This window comes from Hylobates moloch, unplaced genomic scaffold (assembly GCF_009828535.3).
Source record: "Hylobates moloch isolate HMO894 unplaced genomic scaffold, HMol_V3 SCAFFOLD_11, whole genome shotgun sequence".
Lineage (NCBI taxonomy): Eukaryota > Metazoa > Chordata > Mammalia > Primates > Hylobatidae > Hylobates > Hylobates moloch.
In genome coordinates this window covers 75,576,992-75,594,335 of record NW_026652286.1, presented here as the reverse complement: position 1 = coordinate 75,594,335, position 17,344 = coordinate 75,576,992, and the positions used below count along the sequence as shown (strand labels likewise).

The window sequence follows — 17,344 nt, the reverse complement described above, 5'->3', positions numbered from 1 at the left end:
ATGGCCAGTTGTTCATATTATTCCTAGTCTGGGACCCCCCTGTGCTTTAGTATCCAGCTGTTCATAGACATTGTTCGTTCCCACTTGGGTGACGTTTTGAACTCAAAAACTGATGATGACCTATGTTTTAAAAAGTCCCATATTGCTAATGTCTGAATCAGCAGTAAATACATAATTCTAATTTAGTCCAGTTTTGTTTGTTCATTCTACAGGTTTTCAAATTTCCCAGTGATTTGGTAGACTTGTTAGAACCATTTTTAAATACCAGCTCTGCCCTATTGTGTTAAAGATGACATCTGAAACCACAAATCATTTCACAGTGGTAACCAGAAGGCTTGACTTTAACAATTAACAACCTGATATAAGGACTTGCATTGACAAGCAGTTTGCCAACACATTATGATGTGATGACACATCCCTATCACCATCTAAAAACACTTTTCCATGAATAATATTCTATAAACGAGCAGTCTGATTATTTTCTTAATGAATTAATGTTTATTCTAATCTTTGGAGGAATTTTTATTTCTACTTAAGAAAACTACAGAACATATAATAGTATGTTCTCATTAACCTTTCTGTGTTTTTTCTTCTGCGCTGATTATGTTCTTAAATGGAATAAGAACCTAGTAAAATACTAAAGTTGTTTGATAATAAACTTTGTTTTTAAAGTTGAAAAATAGTGGCATGTATTTATTTTCATTTGTCATTAAAATTTTTTTTAATGGGGGAGGTAATATTGTAATGATCCTCAGAAAAAGGCCCTCATTTTAGCCTTCATTTCATTTCCATAGAGATTAGCATGGTATCCTATATGGTTGATGCTGTATTAATATATTCATTAAATTGATAGACAAAAAAGCTTCTTTCTTCTAGTTTGAAGTGATAACATTTCTACAAATATGTGAAAATCTATAAGAACAGTTAGCCTATTTGATTCTTTTTCTCCACTTTCAAATGTTTAATAAGATGTTATTTGTTTTCCAGCTTTTTAAGCACTTCTTATTTATTATCTAATGAGATTTTAATATATTATGAAAATTTATTTGTAAAAACAAATGCTTTCTAATAAACTAACTTTTATAAGCTTAGTCGATGAATCAAACTTTTTTGGATAATTTTTCACTTAATCTCAAAATTAAATATTATGATACATGGAAGCAACTTAAAATAAATTATTGCTATGCATTCCTGATTGAGCACCAATCTAATCTTGAACTCCCTGGAAACAATCTATTTGAAAGGGTATATGTGGCTGTATTTTGTTTGGATAAAGGCATATAGTAAATTTCCCTCAAATGATCATATACATGTTGTAGGCTTTTCTGATTTTTCTCTAAGGCACTGGCTACTCTAGATTATAGAATCTTACTCATATGTTAGGATACCCATTTCGTACTCACTCTAAAGCTGTATTCGTGCTCCTTCTCTTTGTCTTACTATGTTCCTGACCTGAGCATCATTTTCTTTCTGACTCTTAGTCACAAATTAACCTGCATTTCCAATCATTTATTTAAAGAAGTCCAATAAATCCAAAGATCATGGCCTATATTGCTCTACCCATTTACTTCTGCAGGGGACCAAAGATGGCACTTTGATTTCACGGTACTGAATGTGTGATGTTCTGAAAGGAATAATAGGGTAGAGGCCCCTAGGACTATTTTCCTGAGTGTTTGGACCAAGAGTACTTCTATTATTCAAACTTAAAAATTGAGAAACTTGAAATTGGCCTACTGCAGCCCTAGTTTTCTTGGGCACTCCCTGAGGTGTAGGAACCAAACAGCTCAGCTTTTAAGAAAATATCTGAGAATGGGAAGGGTGGAGGTCATAATTAGAGAGGGATGGTGGTCAAGAACATCGAGTTTTGAGTTATTGGCCTAGGTTCAAATCCTGGTATCATTTAGAAACTATATGACCGTATACAAGTATTTAACTTCTCAGTGTATCAGATTATTCATATGTAAAATGGAAAACAAGCTTTCTGACAGCACCTATGTGGCTGTTGTAAGGATTAAATGAGATAATGCCTTTTAAACCTAGAATGCAGTAATCCCTGTTTGTGCTAGCCATTACAGTTGTTGCATTCCAATGTAATTCTTCTACCTCTGTCTGGATCTATAGGGAATTTATGCAGGACTCCATATTTGTTGAGAGGTCATGCCAGTGTGTTTAAATTCCAACTATGGGGCTCAATCCTGTGGCTGTGCTGTAGCACCTCCAAGTCATCAAGCTTGGTTTTGGTCCAATATCGTGAACTTCAGGTAGACACAAGATATCTCTCTGTAGTTACTCTAGAGAAAATGCAGTTTATAATTTACCAGGCTGTAGTAAACATTCTAGAAGCAGTATTAAGTTTCTCTTTATGGAAGTAAACATGCCATCTGGATACACTTACTATTTGAAGAAGCAAAAGTAGCTATGTTCTTACAGAAGGCAAAAAAAATTTTTTTTTTGCTAAGTGAAGTAAAAAATATACTACTCTCTGCTTCTTCCCACAGTATCCATAAATATGCTGAGGCTGTTTATTTTGCCAGATGGGTTTTGAGACCCTGCTGAAACAAGAGATGCTCTCATTTATATTTCCCTCAAATTCTACCACAAACCACACTTGGGAGGGAAAAGAAAAAGTCGCCATGTAAGCATGTTTACCTTCAAGTGACTAGGAAGTGGAAACCTATCCATAAGTGATGACTCATCATTGCAGGCCTATAAAAGTAAAGGTAATCTCTGCAGAAAGACAACAGTCCCCAGGCATCACCATTCAAGATGCATCCAGGGATCCTGGCTGCCTTCCTCTTCTTGAGCTGGACTCATTGTCGGGCCCTGCCCCTTCCCAGTGGTGGTGATGAAGATGATTTGTCTGAGGAAGACCTCCAGTTTGCAGAGGTAGAGTATCTTGCCAATCCTGATGATGCGGTTGGTACATCTCAGAAATGTCCTTCTCTCTTAAACGCAGTTCATTTTGGTCACTTTTCTAGCGCTACCTGAGATCATACTACCATCCTACAAATCTCGCGGGAATCCTGAAGGAGAATGCAGCAAGCTCCATGACTGACAGGCTCCGAGAAATGCAGTCTTTTTTCGGCTTAGAGGTGACTGGCAAACTTGACGATAACACCTTAGATGTCATGAAAAAACCAAGATGCGGGGTTCCTGATGTGGGTGAATACAATGTTTTCCCTCGAACTCTCAAATGGTCCAAAATGAATTTAACGTACAGGTAAATCACAGGCTATCTTTCTTTCACATTTGTTAGCCTTTTCTTGTAGTATTAAATGTCTAATATTAAGTAGGCCTTCCTATTTAATTGGCAGTTAAATTCCAGAATAGCTTTAATATGGTTGCCAAGAATGCCTCATAACATCTATTATTGTTACATTAACCCAGCATTATTTTTTAGTGGGCATCTCAAAGTATTTCTTTTAGAGATGAAATCAAAAGAGAAATAAAAGTAAGTTAAAGAAAATTTGCAAACATAGTACATTAGGTGTATTTATTACAGCGGTGCTCAAGATGAAGGGTTCCACTCTTTCTAGAAACTTTACAGAGCTATTTCATTTATTTGGGCTATATCAATGTAATCTAAACTTTTAGCATGCAAAATAAATTATATTAAACATTGGAATATTTTAAATTTAAGATGCCACATGGTCAGATATTTGGAGATCTCAAATGTGACTGAATTTTTGACTTTTTATTCTTGTATGGCATCATAATTAATATATTATTTGAAACAATAAACCTCTAGTAGAACTTTCAAAGAAAGTATTGCATTTTGAATTGAAAAGCAATATACCAAGAAAATGTATTCTAAAATAGCTGTTGCTTTTCAAAAAGTTCATTGAAACTTTCTCTGTTAAACAGAATTGTGAATTACACCCCTGATATGACTCATTCTGAAGTCGAAAAGGCATTCAAAAAAGCCTTCAAAGTTTGGTCCGATGTAACTCCTCTGAATTTTACCAGACTTCACGATGGCATTGCTGACATCATGATCTCTTTTGGAACAAAGGGTAATGATGCACATTTATTTTACAAACATTTTTGTATTCTAATTCTTAGTTGGTTCCATTCTAAAATTACTTCTTTCAGTCATTCATTACTTTTTAAAGCATTCAACACTAATTTACCAAACACCTGTGCTAAGTACTCCTGGATGTGATAAGACTCCTAACCCTTGCTTTTGTGTGTAGAGCATGGCGACTTCTACCCATTTGATGGGCCCTCTGGCCTGCTGGCTCACGCTTTTCCTCCTGGGCCAAATTATGGAGGAGATGCCCATTTTGATGATGATGAAACTTGGACAAGTAGTTCCAAAGGTAATGTTTCTTATAAAGATATCATTTATGTGTTATTAGACTAGACAGTGAACACACTGGTATGAAGTTAAAACATATAAAAGTTAAATATATTTGGTATTTGACTATATTTTCTTAAAGTTTATCTTAGATGTATTAGTGTCTCTACAAGTGACATTTCTACAAATTGATATCAACATTAAAAAAATGAACAAAATCTACTTAATCTGTCACTGTGGCTTGAGGGATACTAATGAACTTTGAAGTAGGACCAAAATGTTTATGTTTGTCAGCCAACATGTTATTACTGCAAATTACTTTTTGGCATGTTGAAGAAGTACAGTTTATTATAAATATATAACTAAAAACTACCAGGGCTGGATCTATGGGTCATACATGAACTAGATGTGAATTGAAATAGTTTTTTCCTTGTTAGAAATATGTTCAATCAACTTCTGTTTCCCATTATATGAGTTACTTGATTCAGTCTTGTCTATATATTGTAAACACCATTCTTAAAAACCTAGACAGAGTCTTACTCCAAACAGCATGAAATAGACAAGATGATGGTTGTATTTACAAGAGCAAAATGTAACTGAATGTTGAATGAAATCAGTTAGTAGTTAAATCTTCAAGTCTCAAAATAATTGGGAATGTTAACTTGGGAAGAAAAACCATAGATTGTTCTAACTTGGACTTAGTTATGACAAGTAGACATTGTCTTCATGGACAGCTGAGTTTTATTTTTCATTTAAATAAAAAGATTATTTCTCCAAAGGATAAAACTGGGCCTTACATGATCAGTGTCTCAACTCTAATACCTCCAATCTGTCTATGGAGGGAAAAGTGAAAATTTACATATTTATGTTCTGGGTATTTCAGAGGTAAGAATGGCTTCAGGAAGAAGAAATAATACCCAGCATTGTTAAGGCAGAATCACAGTAAGCCTCAAATTTAGGTTCCTTTATAAATTCTGGGTTTGAAATATTTAATTGAAGTGAATGAAAACATCCACAAACAAGTCTGGATTCATTTTTCAGCAGAAGGCCAAGAGCGGTATCCATTACTAGTCATTCGATGAAGAATTAGTTAACACTCAGATTATGCGACCTCTAATTGCTCTCATGGTCTGCAAGATTTGCTAGGTTGGTTCATTTTCTTCATGCACAGGCTACAATAGCAAAGGGTATTTAAGGTCAAATGGAATCCACTGGCTCTAGTTTTCAGGTAATCTAAGCACAAGTAACAACAATCCTATTGCCTTACACTTCTTATTTTTCTTTTAGTTTTTTATTTTCTTTTTTCCAGTTCGAAATACCTGCATTAGGAGGCTCAAAATTGGCAGACAGAATGCTTAGAGGGAACAATGTAAATACAGTGATGTAGCAGTCTTCTAGAGTAGAGAAAAGATGGCTAATCATGTCTAGAGTTTCTGTTTCTCCAAAACCCAGAGTCTAGAGATGTTCTGGAAAGAATCATTTGGTTGGAATTTGCTCCCAAGAGTATACACAGAGAACCTATTTAGGGCATCCTCCATCCTTGGTACTATCCCTTTGGATGCTGCCGCCTGATTGGAGGATGTTCTGGGCAGCACCCTAGCTAGGTACCACCCTATGTGATTTCCCCACTCCTCGTTTAAGGTAATCTCTGTCCACTTCCCTCACCTGACCTGAGAATACTAAGAGCAAATCAGGAGTTCTAGTGTCTTCACAGTAAATCCTTATTAATTACTAATTATATGAGAGTAATCTGTTGACATTCTAATTGTGTAGGCAGCTATAATGAAAAGAACACTAAATTATTTATAAGGATTAAATCAATACTTTGAGTCTTCCTTCAAGCAACTGAATATTGATTTTAAAAAGTAAGAGAATGAAGAAAGAGAAAAGAAAGAGTATATAGCCAAGAAAGAAACATACCAAATAGATAAAATGATATTCCTTTCATTGCCTGGTCACTAGAATTCCTTTTTTTCTCATTGTTTCTTTGTTTTCTTACAGGCTACAACTTATTTCTTGTTGCTGCCCATGAGTTTGGCCACTCCTTAGGTCTTGACCACTCCAAGGACCCTGGAGCACTCATGTTTCCCATCTACACCTACACCGGCAAAAGCCACTTTATGCTTCCTGATGACGATGTACAAGGGATCCAGTCTCTCTATGGTAACTCAGTTATAGAAATAGAGTATGATCAGTTATAAAAGCAGAAGAAACCCGTGCATTTATTTTCTAAATTGCAGTCATGCTGCATAATGATGTTTTGGTACAGTGATGCGCATGTATGACAAAGGTTTCATAATACTGTAATACTGCATTTTTAATGTACCTTTCTTATGTTTAGATACACTTAATACTCACCATTGTGTTACACGTGCCTACAGTACTCAGTACAGTAATATGCTGGACAGGTTTGTAGCCTAGGAGCAATAGGCTGTACCATATAGCCTATATCTGTAGTAGGCTATATATTTAGGTTTGTGTAAGTACACACTACGATGTTCACCCAATGACAAAATCTCTAACAACACATTTTTCAGAATGTATCCCTGTTGTTAAGCAACACATGACTCTACTAATTGAATTCACCACTGCCAATGCTGCTTTCTTGGTTTTGTTGTTAAAACCTAGCAAAACATACCCATTTTTTCTTTCCAAATCTAACTACCCACTCAAATAGAAAAGATTTCATTCTCCAAATTTTTGCAGACTATAACTCCTTGTATTTGTATTTTACACATTGCAATGTGCATTTGATATCCTCAAAACACCTCTGCAATAAGAAAGAAAAATATTTTATTCCCCGTTTAACCAATGAAGAAATAAAGCCCTGTAGAGTTTAAGTAGCATACCTATAGCAACATGGTTGGTGGTGAAAGTGAGATCCTAAGGCTTTTAGAAATTCCAAGTACTCTTTCAACCAGTCCAATTTGGCACAGTAGAAACCTCTCAAGTGGCTTGTGGTAGTTTTTAATCAACATCTACAGTAACCATTGTAAAAAAAAATTCTTCCTTTTCACTCACCCCCAAATTTTCAATGATATTTACAAAATAATTAAACTTCAACCCAAGTATTTACTTACAGATGACCTGTTATAAATAGAGTTAAAGCCACAGTACACAGTCATCAGTGTAAACACTTCTAGAGCACATAGTTCAGAAAACTTGCTCATATCACCCAACCCATTCTTTTACCCTCTAGATTTGAATCTATCACAGTAGCCAGCATAGCCATGGGCATGAACTTGAAGATGGCAAAGGGAATTTGCAAATTTATTTTGCAATTATTATTTCTACATTATTATGACTCAGGGACTGATGAAAGAACTAATATAAACTAGACAGAAAGAAAAACAGTGTAGGATTATTATTATTATATACTGCACCCCATCCCATCTGCACTCATGGGAGATGGTTGGAAATTTACCAACATGTGGCAAGTCACATAAGTGCTGAAGGCCTGGCTTGTCACAGCTGAGATACAGCTGCACCACGGCAAACTGGTGAAGAAACATTAGCTGATGTTGACAGCTGGTAAAATAGTCAAGAGGAGGAGGCAAGATGAGGGCTTTTGCAGGAAAAATACGCCATCAAAAATGGCTTTAAGGGGAATCTAGTTTTCAAGAGCAGTCTGTCAATAGATTGTGCAAGGTGTAGGGAAAATTTCTTCAAATTCTGTTGCTTTTTTTCCCTCCTTTTTATCATCAACCTCAAGAAACCTAAGTTTATAGTTCTAAAGAATCTCGAGAGGTCTTGAAGGATGGAAGTGGAGGGGAGGAAGGAAGGAAGATTACACGGTACTTGCACCGTAATGTAGGAGCCCCAGGACCTATGGCTTTTCCTGGAGAAACTCTCTCCCACTGTCCATTAGCAGATCAGCCTGTTGTGCTGTGACTCAGGTTATCAGTAATGTCACACTAATCACTTCTCTCTTGCCTTTCACGACTGCAGGTCCAGGAGATGAAGACCCCAACCCTAAACATCCAAAAACGCCAGACAAATGTGACCCCTCCTTATCCCTTGATGCCATTACCAGTCTCCGAGGAGAAACAATGATCTTTAAAGACAGGTACTCTTGAGATTCTTTCATAAAGTCTGTATGTGACAAACATCTGTGAAGCTGTTTCTGCACATCGCCAAAACATCCTGTCAGACTTCCAAGGGCGAAGTTAACGGTAAAAATGGGCAGGCAGTTTATTTACATATTTCAGATCAAATAAATGACCGATGGATAAATGTTTTACTTTTCAATGTATAACCTTGACATTGCATAGCTTCTTTTTACATCTCTAGTTAGTCTTTCTTATAAATATAACCAAGAAAATCTAGAAATCCAATTTATTTTAAAAACAGACAAGCATTGAAAATAATTGCTGTATTAATAAGTAGTGACTCGTTAGGCCCACGCAGATTCGTTTTGGTATGGAAAGACTTTGATTCTGGATACATATGTTGGAATTTGAGGGATGCAATGAAATGAACCTAGAAATGCAATATAAAATTTTAATTTCTACCTTGTTCTAGTATGCTTATTTGTTCATTCATTCATTCTTTGATCCCTCATCTGTGATCCAATAGCATGTTTATCCCCTCTGTTATAACTAATTACATTGTACTCGTGGGGCAGGGGGTGGTTCTCATGTATCAGTCTTCCCAAGCCATGAGACCATGGAAGACATAGTTCATGTAACTCATATCTTCTCTCTGGAGGCCACAACAATGCCTGGCACATTTGCTTGCCCCTGGCAAGATACCCAAAACTGAGCAAGAGAGTTTCAACCTGCAAAGAACTTAGAGACCACACAAAGGCTCTGTGAGATTTCAAAGTTGAATACCTTATGCTAGTTGGGATAGCACAACTTGTCACTGGCACTTAAAGGGTAATGGAATTTTTTTTCCCTTCACAGGTGGGAGGTATTGGTTGTATCTAACTTATCTGTGTTGATGTGGAGAGAGGTGACTAGCAGGATAGAAATATTGCACTTAAAAATGTGACAGAAAACTCCATTTTACTTTTGTGTTAGATTCTTCTGGCGCCTGCATCCTCAGCAGGTTGATGCGGAGCTGTTTTTAACGAAATCATTTTGGCCAGAACTTCCCAACCGTATTGATGCTGCATATGAGCATCCTTCTCATGACCTCATCTTCATCTTCAGAGGTAAGCTTTCACAGAGGAGGCCTCGCACAAGGCCAGGGGAGGCAGTGCTGAATTTGATGCCACTAGAAATTCAGTAAAATGATCACTACTGAAAATATACCTAAATTAAAGACCAAGTATTAAAAAAATGGAAGCCAGAAAGTACCTGAAACCATTCTACCATGAACCTCCAAATTGAACATATAAAAGGTCTACATTATTAGTCTTGTCATATCCACTCTTTCTTTCATATGAATCATGTCAGTTTTTTCTCTTAGTTCTGCTTAAAAATTGTTTATTGAGAAAACATTATACCAATATATTCTGAAAAAGTGGAAAAAATATTATGAATCATTCTTCCTTCTGAAAACTCAGTTTATTTCATTTGCTCATTTTCATTATGTAATACATATTTTTCCATATTTATTTTCATAGTATAGATACATTTTTATATTCTACTGCTTTCCTTGACATAAAATTATGACCAATTTCCAAATTGCTACTTTGTCTTTAGGACCATAATTTAAAATGATTACATAACTTTCTACTGACACTGTTTCTATTGTTCAACTATTTATAATATTAATGTTATAATAAAGCTACTTTTTAGAGAATAAAATAACTTTCAAACTGGTATAAAATTTGAGTTTTCAATCTAATTTACTCTTCCTACTGTGTTGTTTATTCATGTAGAAATTTTAATGTATTTTTTTCACCTAGCTTTAAACTTAATATTCAGAGCTAATAAATTGCCAAGTTAATTGTGATATTTGATTAGCTATGTTCATAATTAGGAAGTTAAGATCCTAAATTTTATTTTTTTTGTTTTGAGAATGCTTATATTTTTATGTTTCATAAACATGATGACTGTAAATACTATATATTTTATTAATATTTCTAAATGTACAAATGGGCTTGTCTTTAAGCACATGTCTATATATGGAAGTCCTAATAGATTCCCTTGGATAACAGAACTGTTATTTCACTCATTCCAGGTAGAAAATTTTGGGCTCTTAATGGTTATGACATTCTGGAAGGCTATCCCAAAAAAATATCTGAACTGGGTTTTCCAAAAGAAGTTAAGAAGATAAGTGCAGCTGTTCACTTTGAGGATACAGGCAAGACTCTCCTCTTCTCAGGAAACCAGGTCTGGAGGTATGGCAGCAGTAGGTACTGACCCATCTGTGTCGTAGCCGCAAAGTGCCTCAAACATCTGTTACTACTATACATTATTCCTACACACTAATGTAAATGTCATACTAGTCATTCATTTTTATTCCATGTCAGCTGTTTCAGGCAGCCCCTCAGACATGTATTTAAAAGTCTCAAGCTCTCTTGAACACACACACACACACACACACACACACACACACACACACACACACAATACTCAAACATTCCTCTTCTCAAACATTCTTTTCTTAGTCATTTGTTGTGCCTCTCAACTATCTTCGGCACCCCCTCTTTCTTTCTTTTTTTTTGAGACTGAGTCTTGCTCTGTTATCCAGGCTTGAGTGTAGTGGCATGATCTTGGCTCACTGTAACCTCTGCCTCCTGTATTGAAGCAATTGTTGTGTCTCGTGTCTCAGTCTCCCAAGAAGCTGGGATTACAGGCATGTGCCACTACACCCAACTAATTTTTGTATTTTTAGTAGAGATGGGGTTTTGCCACATTGGTCAGGCTCCTGGCTTCCAGCAATCCACCTGCCTCAGCCTACCAAAATGCTGGAATTACAGTCGGGAGCCACCACACCCGATTGGCACCTTCTCTTTCTAATCTTTCTCCTGTATTCTCTTTCTTGTCACTTTCTCCTAATTTACATGTAGCTCCATCTTCCGTGGCCAAAGAGGATACCAGCATGAGTACAAGAAAAGATTGGTTGAGAGAAGGCCCTCCTATCTGCCGAGTTAGCTGATCCACTGAAGAGGTTGACCAGGAAGCTGACAGGCCCATAGTTTATAAAGTGAAATTTTCTGAAGGGCAAGTGAAGCTGGAATGTTTAAAACATATGTAAAGATTTAGGCAGCATTGACATCAACAACATTTAGGAGTCCAGATTCAAGTCTATATTTGGGAATGGGAATATCTCATCAGTACCCTACATTCGAAATGTTTAAAATGGAAATTTTCCTCCATCTCTACATACACACAGTCACACACACACACATGCATACCCGCACACACGCACATATCTGTATATAACATCTTTGCCTTTTGACTTATTTCTGCAAGTGACATTGACAACATTCTAGAAATCACTGCCAGCTTCTACCGGGTACCGCATTTCATTCCCTACCTCCATAAGAAGTATATGGTTCAGTCAGGATTAATTGCTTACTGCATCTCAGATATGCTGTTTTTTATATCCCCTTAAGCTTCTCTTATGTAATTTTTTTTGGCCAGAATATCCTTCCCTTCATCTCTGCCTCTTGAAATTCTACCCATTGTTTAAAGTTCATTCGAAATATCATTTCATCTACAAAGCCATTTTTGATTTCCCCATTCAGGGGTTATTGCCTGGCTTCCTGTATTCTCATGACATTTCATGATTACTCTCTCATGCTTGACTTCTATTGCCTGGCGTTGCACTTATGTGTATACACATGCCTTAGCTTTATTGGCAGTTTAGTGGTTCTTATCTTTTACTTGTTGGAACATACCTCCGAGATATTCAAAAAGCTCTCATCAGTGACAGTAGTGGCACCTTATGGGAGCCTGTTTTCCTAGGTTAATTTTAGGATATGTTTGCTTGGTTAGGGTGTGGCTGTGGGCAGGGGAGAAGGAGCTTGAAATATGCAGTTGTGGAAGGGGAAAGCTATGCTTCCCTTCCTACCTTTAGTATTACCATATGCCCCTAAACTTTTTAGTATAGAAATTAAACCTTAAATATTTTTGTAGCCATTACTGTACTTAGCAAGTTGTCTTACACATAGTGGGAGATCAATAGCGAATTGATCTATGCACAAACATGCATTTATTTCATGCTTAAGAACACATTCCTAATGACATACTTTTATAACAGATGTATCATTTGTGAAGTGGAAATGAGTTTGTAACTCTCTTTAAAAAGATGGCCTTTGGGCAAGTCAACAAATACTCATCAAGCATCCACTGTACACTCAAGTATTCTCATTCCTAATTTTAAAAAGCTACCAGATGTTTTAAATGGACTTAAAGTTTTTAAATTCTTGTCAATTTTGAAAGATGCCATTGTATCTATTGTATTATTTCTAAGGTGCTTTCTAAGAAATATAACTGACTTAAGAGTTTTTTTTCTTTAAATAGATATGATGATACTAACCATATTATGGATAAAGACTATCCGAGACTAATAGAAGAAGACTTCCCAGGAATTGGTGATAAAGTAGATGCTGTCTACGAGAAAAATGGTAAGTGGTTACATTGCATTGACTTTAAAGAGGAGCTTCTGTAGCCCCTCAAAACTCTTTTCTGTACAAAGCATTTTTATACAGGACCTAGATGTGTTAATAAATGTATGGCAGTTAAGGAATTAATCGTTCCTGTGTGACTACGTACAAAGACAGCAAACAACAACAACAAAGAAGACATGGTTAGAATAAATAAGAATTTTACTTAATGATTGCTAATTCTATAAATATGAGATGCTAAACTTTCAACATTACTTTAATCTATGCTTAAAGATGCCAAAATGCAAAGGATATTGCCAGAATTCAAACTGGGTGTGGAGTGGGAAGTAATTTATATATAAAGACTCATAACTACCACAACTATATAGTGACTTTTTACTTTAATTACATTCTCAGCCTTTTTTTTTCTTTTTTTGACAGTCTCACTCTGTCGCCCAGGCTGGAGTTCAGCGACATAATCTCAGCTCACTGCAACCTCTGCCTCCCTGGTTCAAGAGATTCTCCTGCCTCAGCCTCCAGAGTACCTGGAATTACAGGTGTCTGCCACCATGCCCGGCTGATTTTTGTATTTTTAGCAGAGATGGGGTTTCGCCATTTTGGCCAGGCTGGTCTTGAACTCCTGGCCTCAAGCAATTCACCCTCCTCGGCTTCCCAAAGTGCTCAGATTACAGGCCTGACCTCACCGACCTCCTTTAACTATGAAAAGAGATATTATTGATAACTTATAATAAATATCAGGCTGGGTGCAGTGGCTCATGCCTGTAATCTGAGCACTTTGGGAAGCTGAGGTGGGCGGATCACTTGAGGTCAGGAGTTCAAGACCAGCCTGACCAACATGGCGAAACCCCTTCTCTACTAAAAATAAAAAAAAAAAAAAAAAAAAAAGCTGGGCATGGTGGCATGCACCTGTAATCCCAGCTAGTCAGGAGGCTGAGGCAGGAGAATCACTTGAACTTAGGAGTCAGAGGTTGCAGTGAGCTGAGATCACTGCCACTGCACTCCAGCCTGGACGACAGAGTGAGACTCTGTCTTATATACACACACAAAAATCGATAATCCAAGTAGCAAAACTATCTAGGAAGAGTCACACCTTAAAAGAACAACTAAAAAATAAAGATAAAAAAATAAAAAATTTAAAAAGGAACAACTATTAAAGTACTAATAGAGTTTAAAAAGAAAATGTTTGAAATTCCTACAAATGGGATCTAAGAGATTGAACCATTAATATTAACTGGATTAAAATCTTATTATTTTCAAACTCTGAAATTGTCTTTGTGCTTTTTCTTGTAGGTTATATCTATTTTTTCAACGGACCCATACAGTTTGAATACAGCATCTGGAGTAACCGTATTGTTCGCGTCATGCCAGCAAATTCCATATTGTGGTGTTAAGTGTCTTTTTAAAAATTGTTATTTAAATCCTGAAGAGCATTTGGGGTAATACTTCCAGAAGTGTGGGGTGGGGGAAGAAGAGCTATGAGGAAAAAGCTTGGTTCTGTGAACAAGCTTCAGTAAGCTATCTTTGAATAGGTAGTATCTATATGACTATGGGTGGCTGGAACCACATTGAAGAATGTTAAGAGTAATGAAATGGAGGATCTCTAAGGAGCACCTGATTCTTGTTGCTGTACAAAAGCAGTGGTTGATGATATTTCCCACACCACAAATGGGACACATGGTCTGTCAATGAGAGCATAATTTAAAAATATATTTATGAGGAAATTTTACAAGGGCATAAAGTAAATCACATTCATATAATGAATAAATCATTCTTACTAAAAGGTATAAAATAGTATGAAAATGGAATTTTGGGAGAGCCATACATATAAGAAATAAACCAAAGGAAAATGTCTGTAATAAATAGACTGTAACTTCCAAATAAATAATTTTTGTTTTGCACTGAGGATATTCAGATGTATGTGCCCTTCTTCACACAGACACTAACAAAATACCAAAGTCACTAAAAACAGGAGACAAAAGAGCAGTGGTAAGAATAGTAGATGTGGCCTTTGAATTCTGTTTAATTTTCACTTTTGGCAATGACTCAAAGTCTGCTCTCATATAAGACAAATATTCCTTTGCATATTATAGAGGATAAAGAAGGATGATATCTTTTTATTAAAATATTTCAGGTTTTTCAGAAGTCACATATTACAAAATTAAAATTGTTATCAAAATAATCTAAGACCATGGCATCCCTTTTCATAAATTATTGAGGACTAAAAGTTGCATTTTAACCCTATTTTACCTAGCTAATTATTTTAATTGTCCAGTTTGCCTTGGATATATATGCTATTTTCTAAAGACTTGTAGAGCATGAAATAAAATATATCTTATAAAGTGGAAGTATATATATTAAAAGAGACACATCCAATTTTTTTTTTTAAAACAGTCTACTAGATTGTGATCCCTTGAGATATGGAAGGATGCCTTTTTTCTCTGCATTTAAAAAAATCCCCCAGCACTTCCCACAGTGCCTATTGATACTTGGGGAGGGTGCTTGGCACTTATTGAATATATGATCGGCCATCAAGGGAAGAACTATTGTGCTCAGAGACACTGTTGATAAAAACTCGGGCAAAGAAAATGAAATGCATATTTGCAAAGTGTATTAGGAAGTGTTTATGTTGTTTATAATAAAAATATATTTTCAACAGATAATTGTTATATGGTACATTTTGTCTTTAGGTATAATGTCTATCTTTCCTCACCCAAAGAGGGTTCATTGCCAATATTTTTATTTTTGGAGACAGAGTCTCGTTCACTTGCCCAGGCTTGAATGCAGTGGTGTGATTCCAGCCCACTGCAACCTCCACCTCCCGAGTTCAGGCGATTCTCCTGCCTCAGCCTCCCAAGTAGCTGGGATTACAGGTGAGTGCCACCATGCCCGGCTAGTTTTTGTATTTTTAATAGAGACGGGTTTCACCATATTGGCCAGGTGGTCTTGAATTCCTGATCTCAGGTGATCTGCCTGCCTCAGCCTCCCAAAGTCCTGGGATTACAGGTGTGGGCCACCACGCTGGACCCTTCTTTTTTTTTTTTCTTTTTAAGAAAAGATGTTTAGGCCAGGTGCAGTGGCTCATGCTTACACTCCCAGCACTTTGGGAGACCGGGGCTGGAGGATTTTTTGGGCCCAGGATTTCGAGATCAGCCTGGGCACCATGGTGAAAACCAGTCTCTACAAAAAAAAAAAAAAAAAAATTAGCTGGGGGTGGTGGTATGTGCCTGTAGTCTCAGCTAATAGAGAGGCTAAGGTGGGAAGACTGCATGAGGCAGGGAGAGGTCAAGGCTGCAGTGAAATGTCATCACACCACTGCACTCCAGCCTGGGTGACAGAGTACGACCCAGACGAAGACAAAGAAGAAAGAGAAGGAGGAGAAGAAGCCAGGTCCCAGCTACTCAGGAGGCTGAGGCAAGAGGATCACCTGAGCCCAGGAGGTTGAGGCTGCAATGAGCTATGCTTACACCACTGCACTGCAGCCTGGGTGATAGAGTGAGACCCTGTCTCAAAAAATAAACAAACAAAAATAAAAAAGATGTTTAACTTGATTTCAGAAACATTTTCCCTATGTTTTACCATTTTCTTTCATGATACTTCTCTCTCATGGATAGACAGATAGACAGACAGATATACATAAAGATATATAGATATAAAGATATACATAAAGGTATATAGAAAAATATATATAGTCCAGATTGTTTCCTGACTTCCATCTTTACTCCAGTCTCAATTCAAAATTCCAAATCTAATTGGTGTTACCTTGATCAGTGCCCTTCCACGGTAACCAAAGCATCGAATTCAAATTACAGCAAATGTCTATTTGGAGTTTACCACTGGGGATAGGGGTAGTATTAAAGAGAGCTGATTATGAACTGAGCAGATGGTCCTAATAGAATCTTCTATGAAATGGGTTACAGGTAAAATACAGATAGCCAGTTCGTATAGATATTCATGAATGGGGTTGAGAAGAACAAATGAATGCTTTATGAGAAGTAATATTATATTTACAAATTAAAGTGAGAGTGCATTTACCTAGAGCTAATGTACTAGGCAAATGCACTGTCTTAAAATTGAATTGCAGCTAGTAATGGCCTCTTCATCAGATAATAAGGGTAAAAGGCTTGAAAAACTCCTCAAAGTGAACCAATAGCATACTTGTATTTGGAATAGGAGAAACTGACAAGATCTTATATTGGGGTAACAAATTTTGCTCTTGGAATTATCCTGGGAAAACTTTTGTATTAAAGCAAAAATATTGTCCTGGATTTCCATATCCTCATGTCAGAATAAAAACACGAAAACATATATAACAGAAAGATAGCCACCATAAAAGCTACCAAGTTTAACTCACTTGGTAGGTAGTGCAGCTCTCTGCACGCACAGTTTTCTCGGAGCCAGCAGGAGTGGATTAAGCCCTGGTCACAGAAAATACCTTGATTTACGGATTCATCACGACACTGTGAGATTTACAATACTTCCACTAGGTGGCACCAGAAACACCCTTTTAAAAAAGGTTGAACTGG

General features: G+C 36.6%; 1 protein-coding gene across 1 annotated transcript; it reads left to right on the top strand.

The window, feature by feature from the left end:
• Window positions 1-2,739: 2,739 nt before the first annotated feature.
• MMP13 (matrix metallopeptidase 13) lies at window positions 2,740-15,478 on the top strand. The gene is made up of 10 exons (XM_032168121.2): window positions 2,740-2,886; window positions 2,979-3,220; window positions 3,865-4,013; window positions 4,194-4,319; window positions 6,299-6,460; window positions 8,246-8,363; window positions 9,319-9,452; window positions 10,427-10,586; window positions 12,718-12,821; window positions 14,112-15,478. The coding sequence occupies exons 1-10, from the start codon at window positions 2,767-2,769 to the stop codon at window positions 14,210-14,212; spliced, it is 1,416 nt and encodes a 471-aa protein (XP_032024012.1). The 5' UTR covers window positions 2,740-2,766; the 3' UTR covers window positions 14,213-15,478.
• The last annotated feature ends 1,866 nt before the right edge of the window (window positions 15,479-17,344 follow it).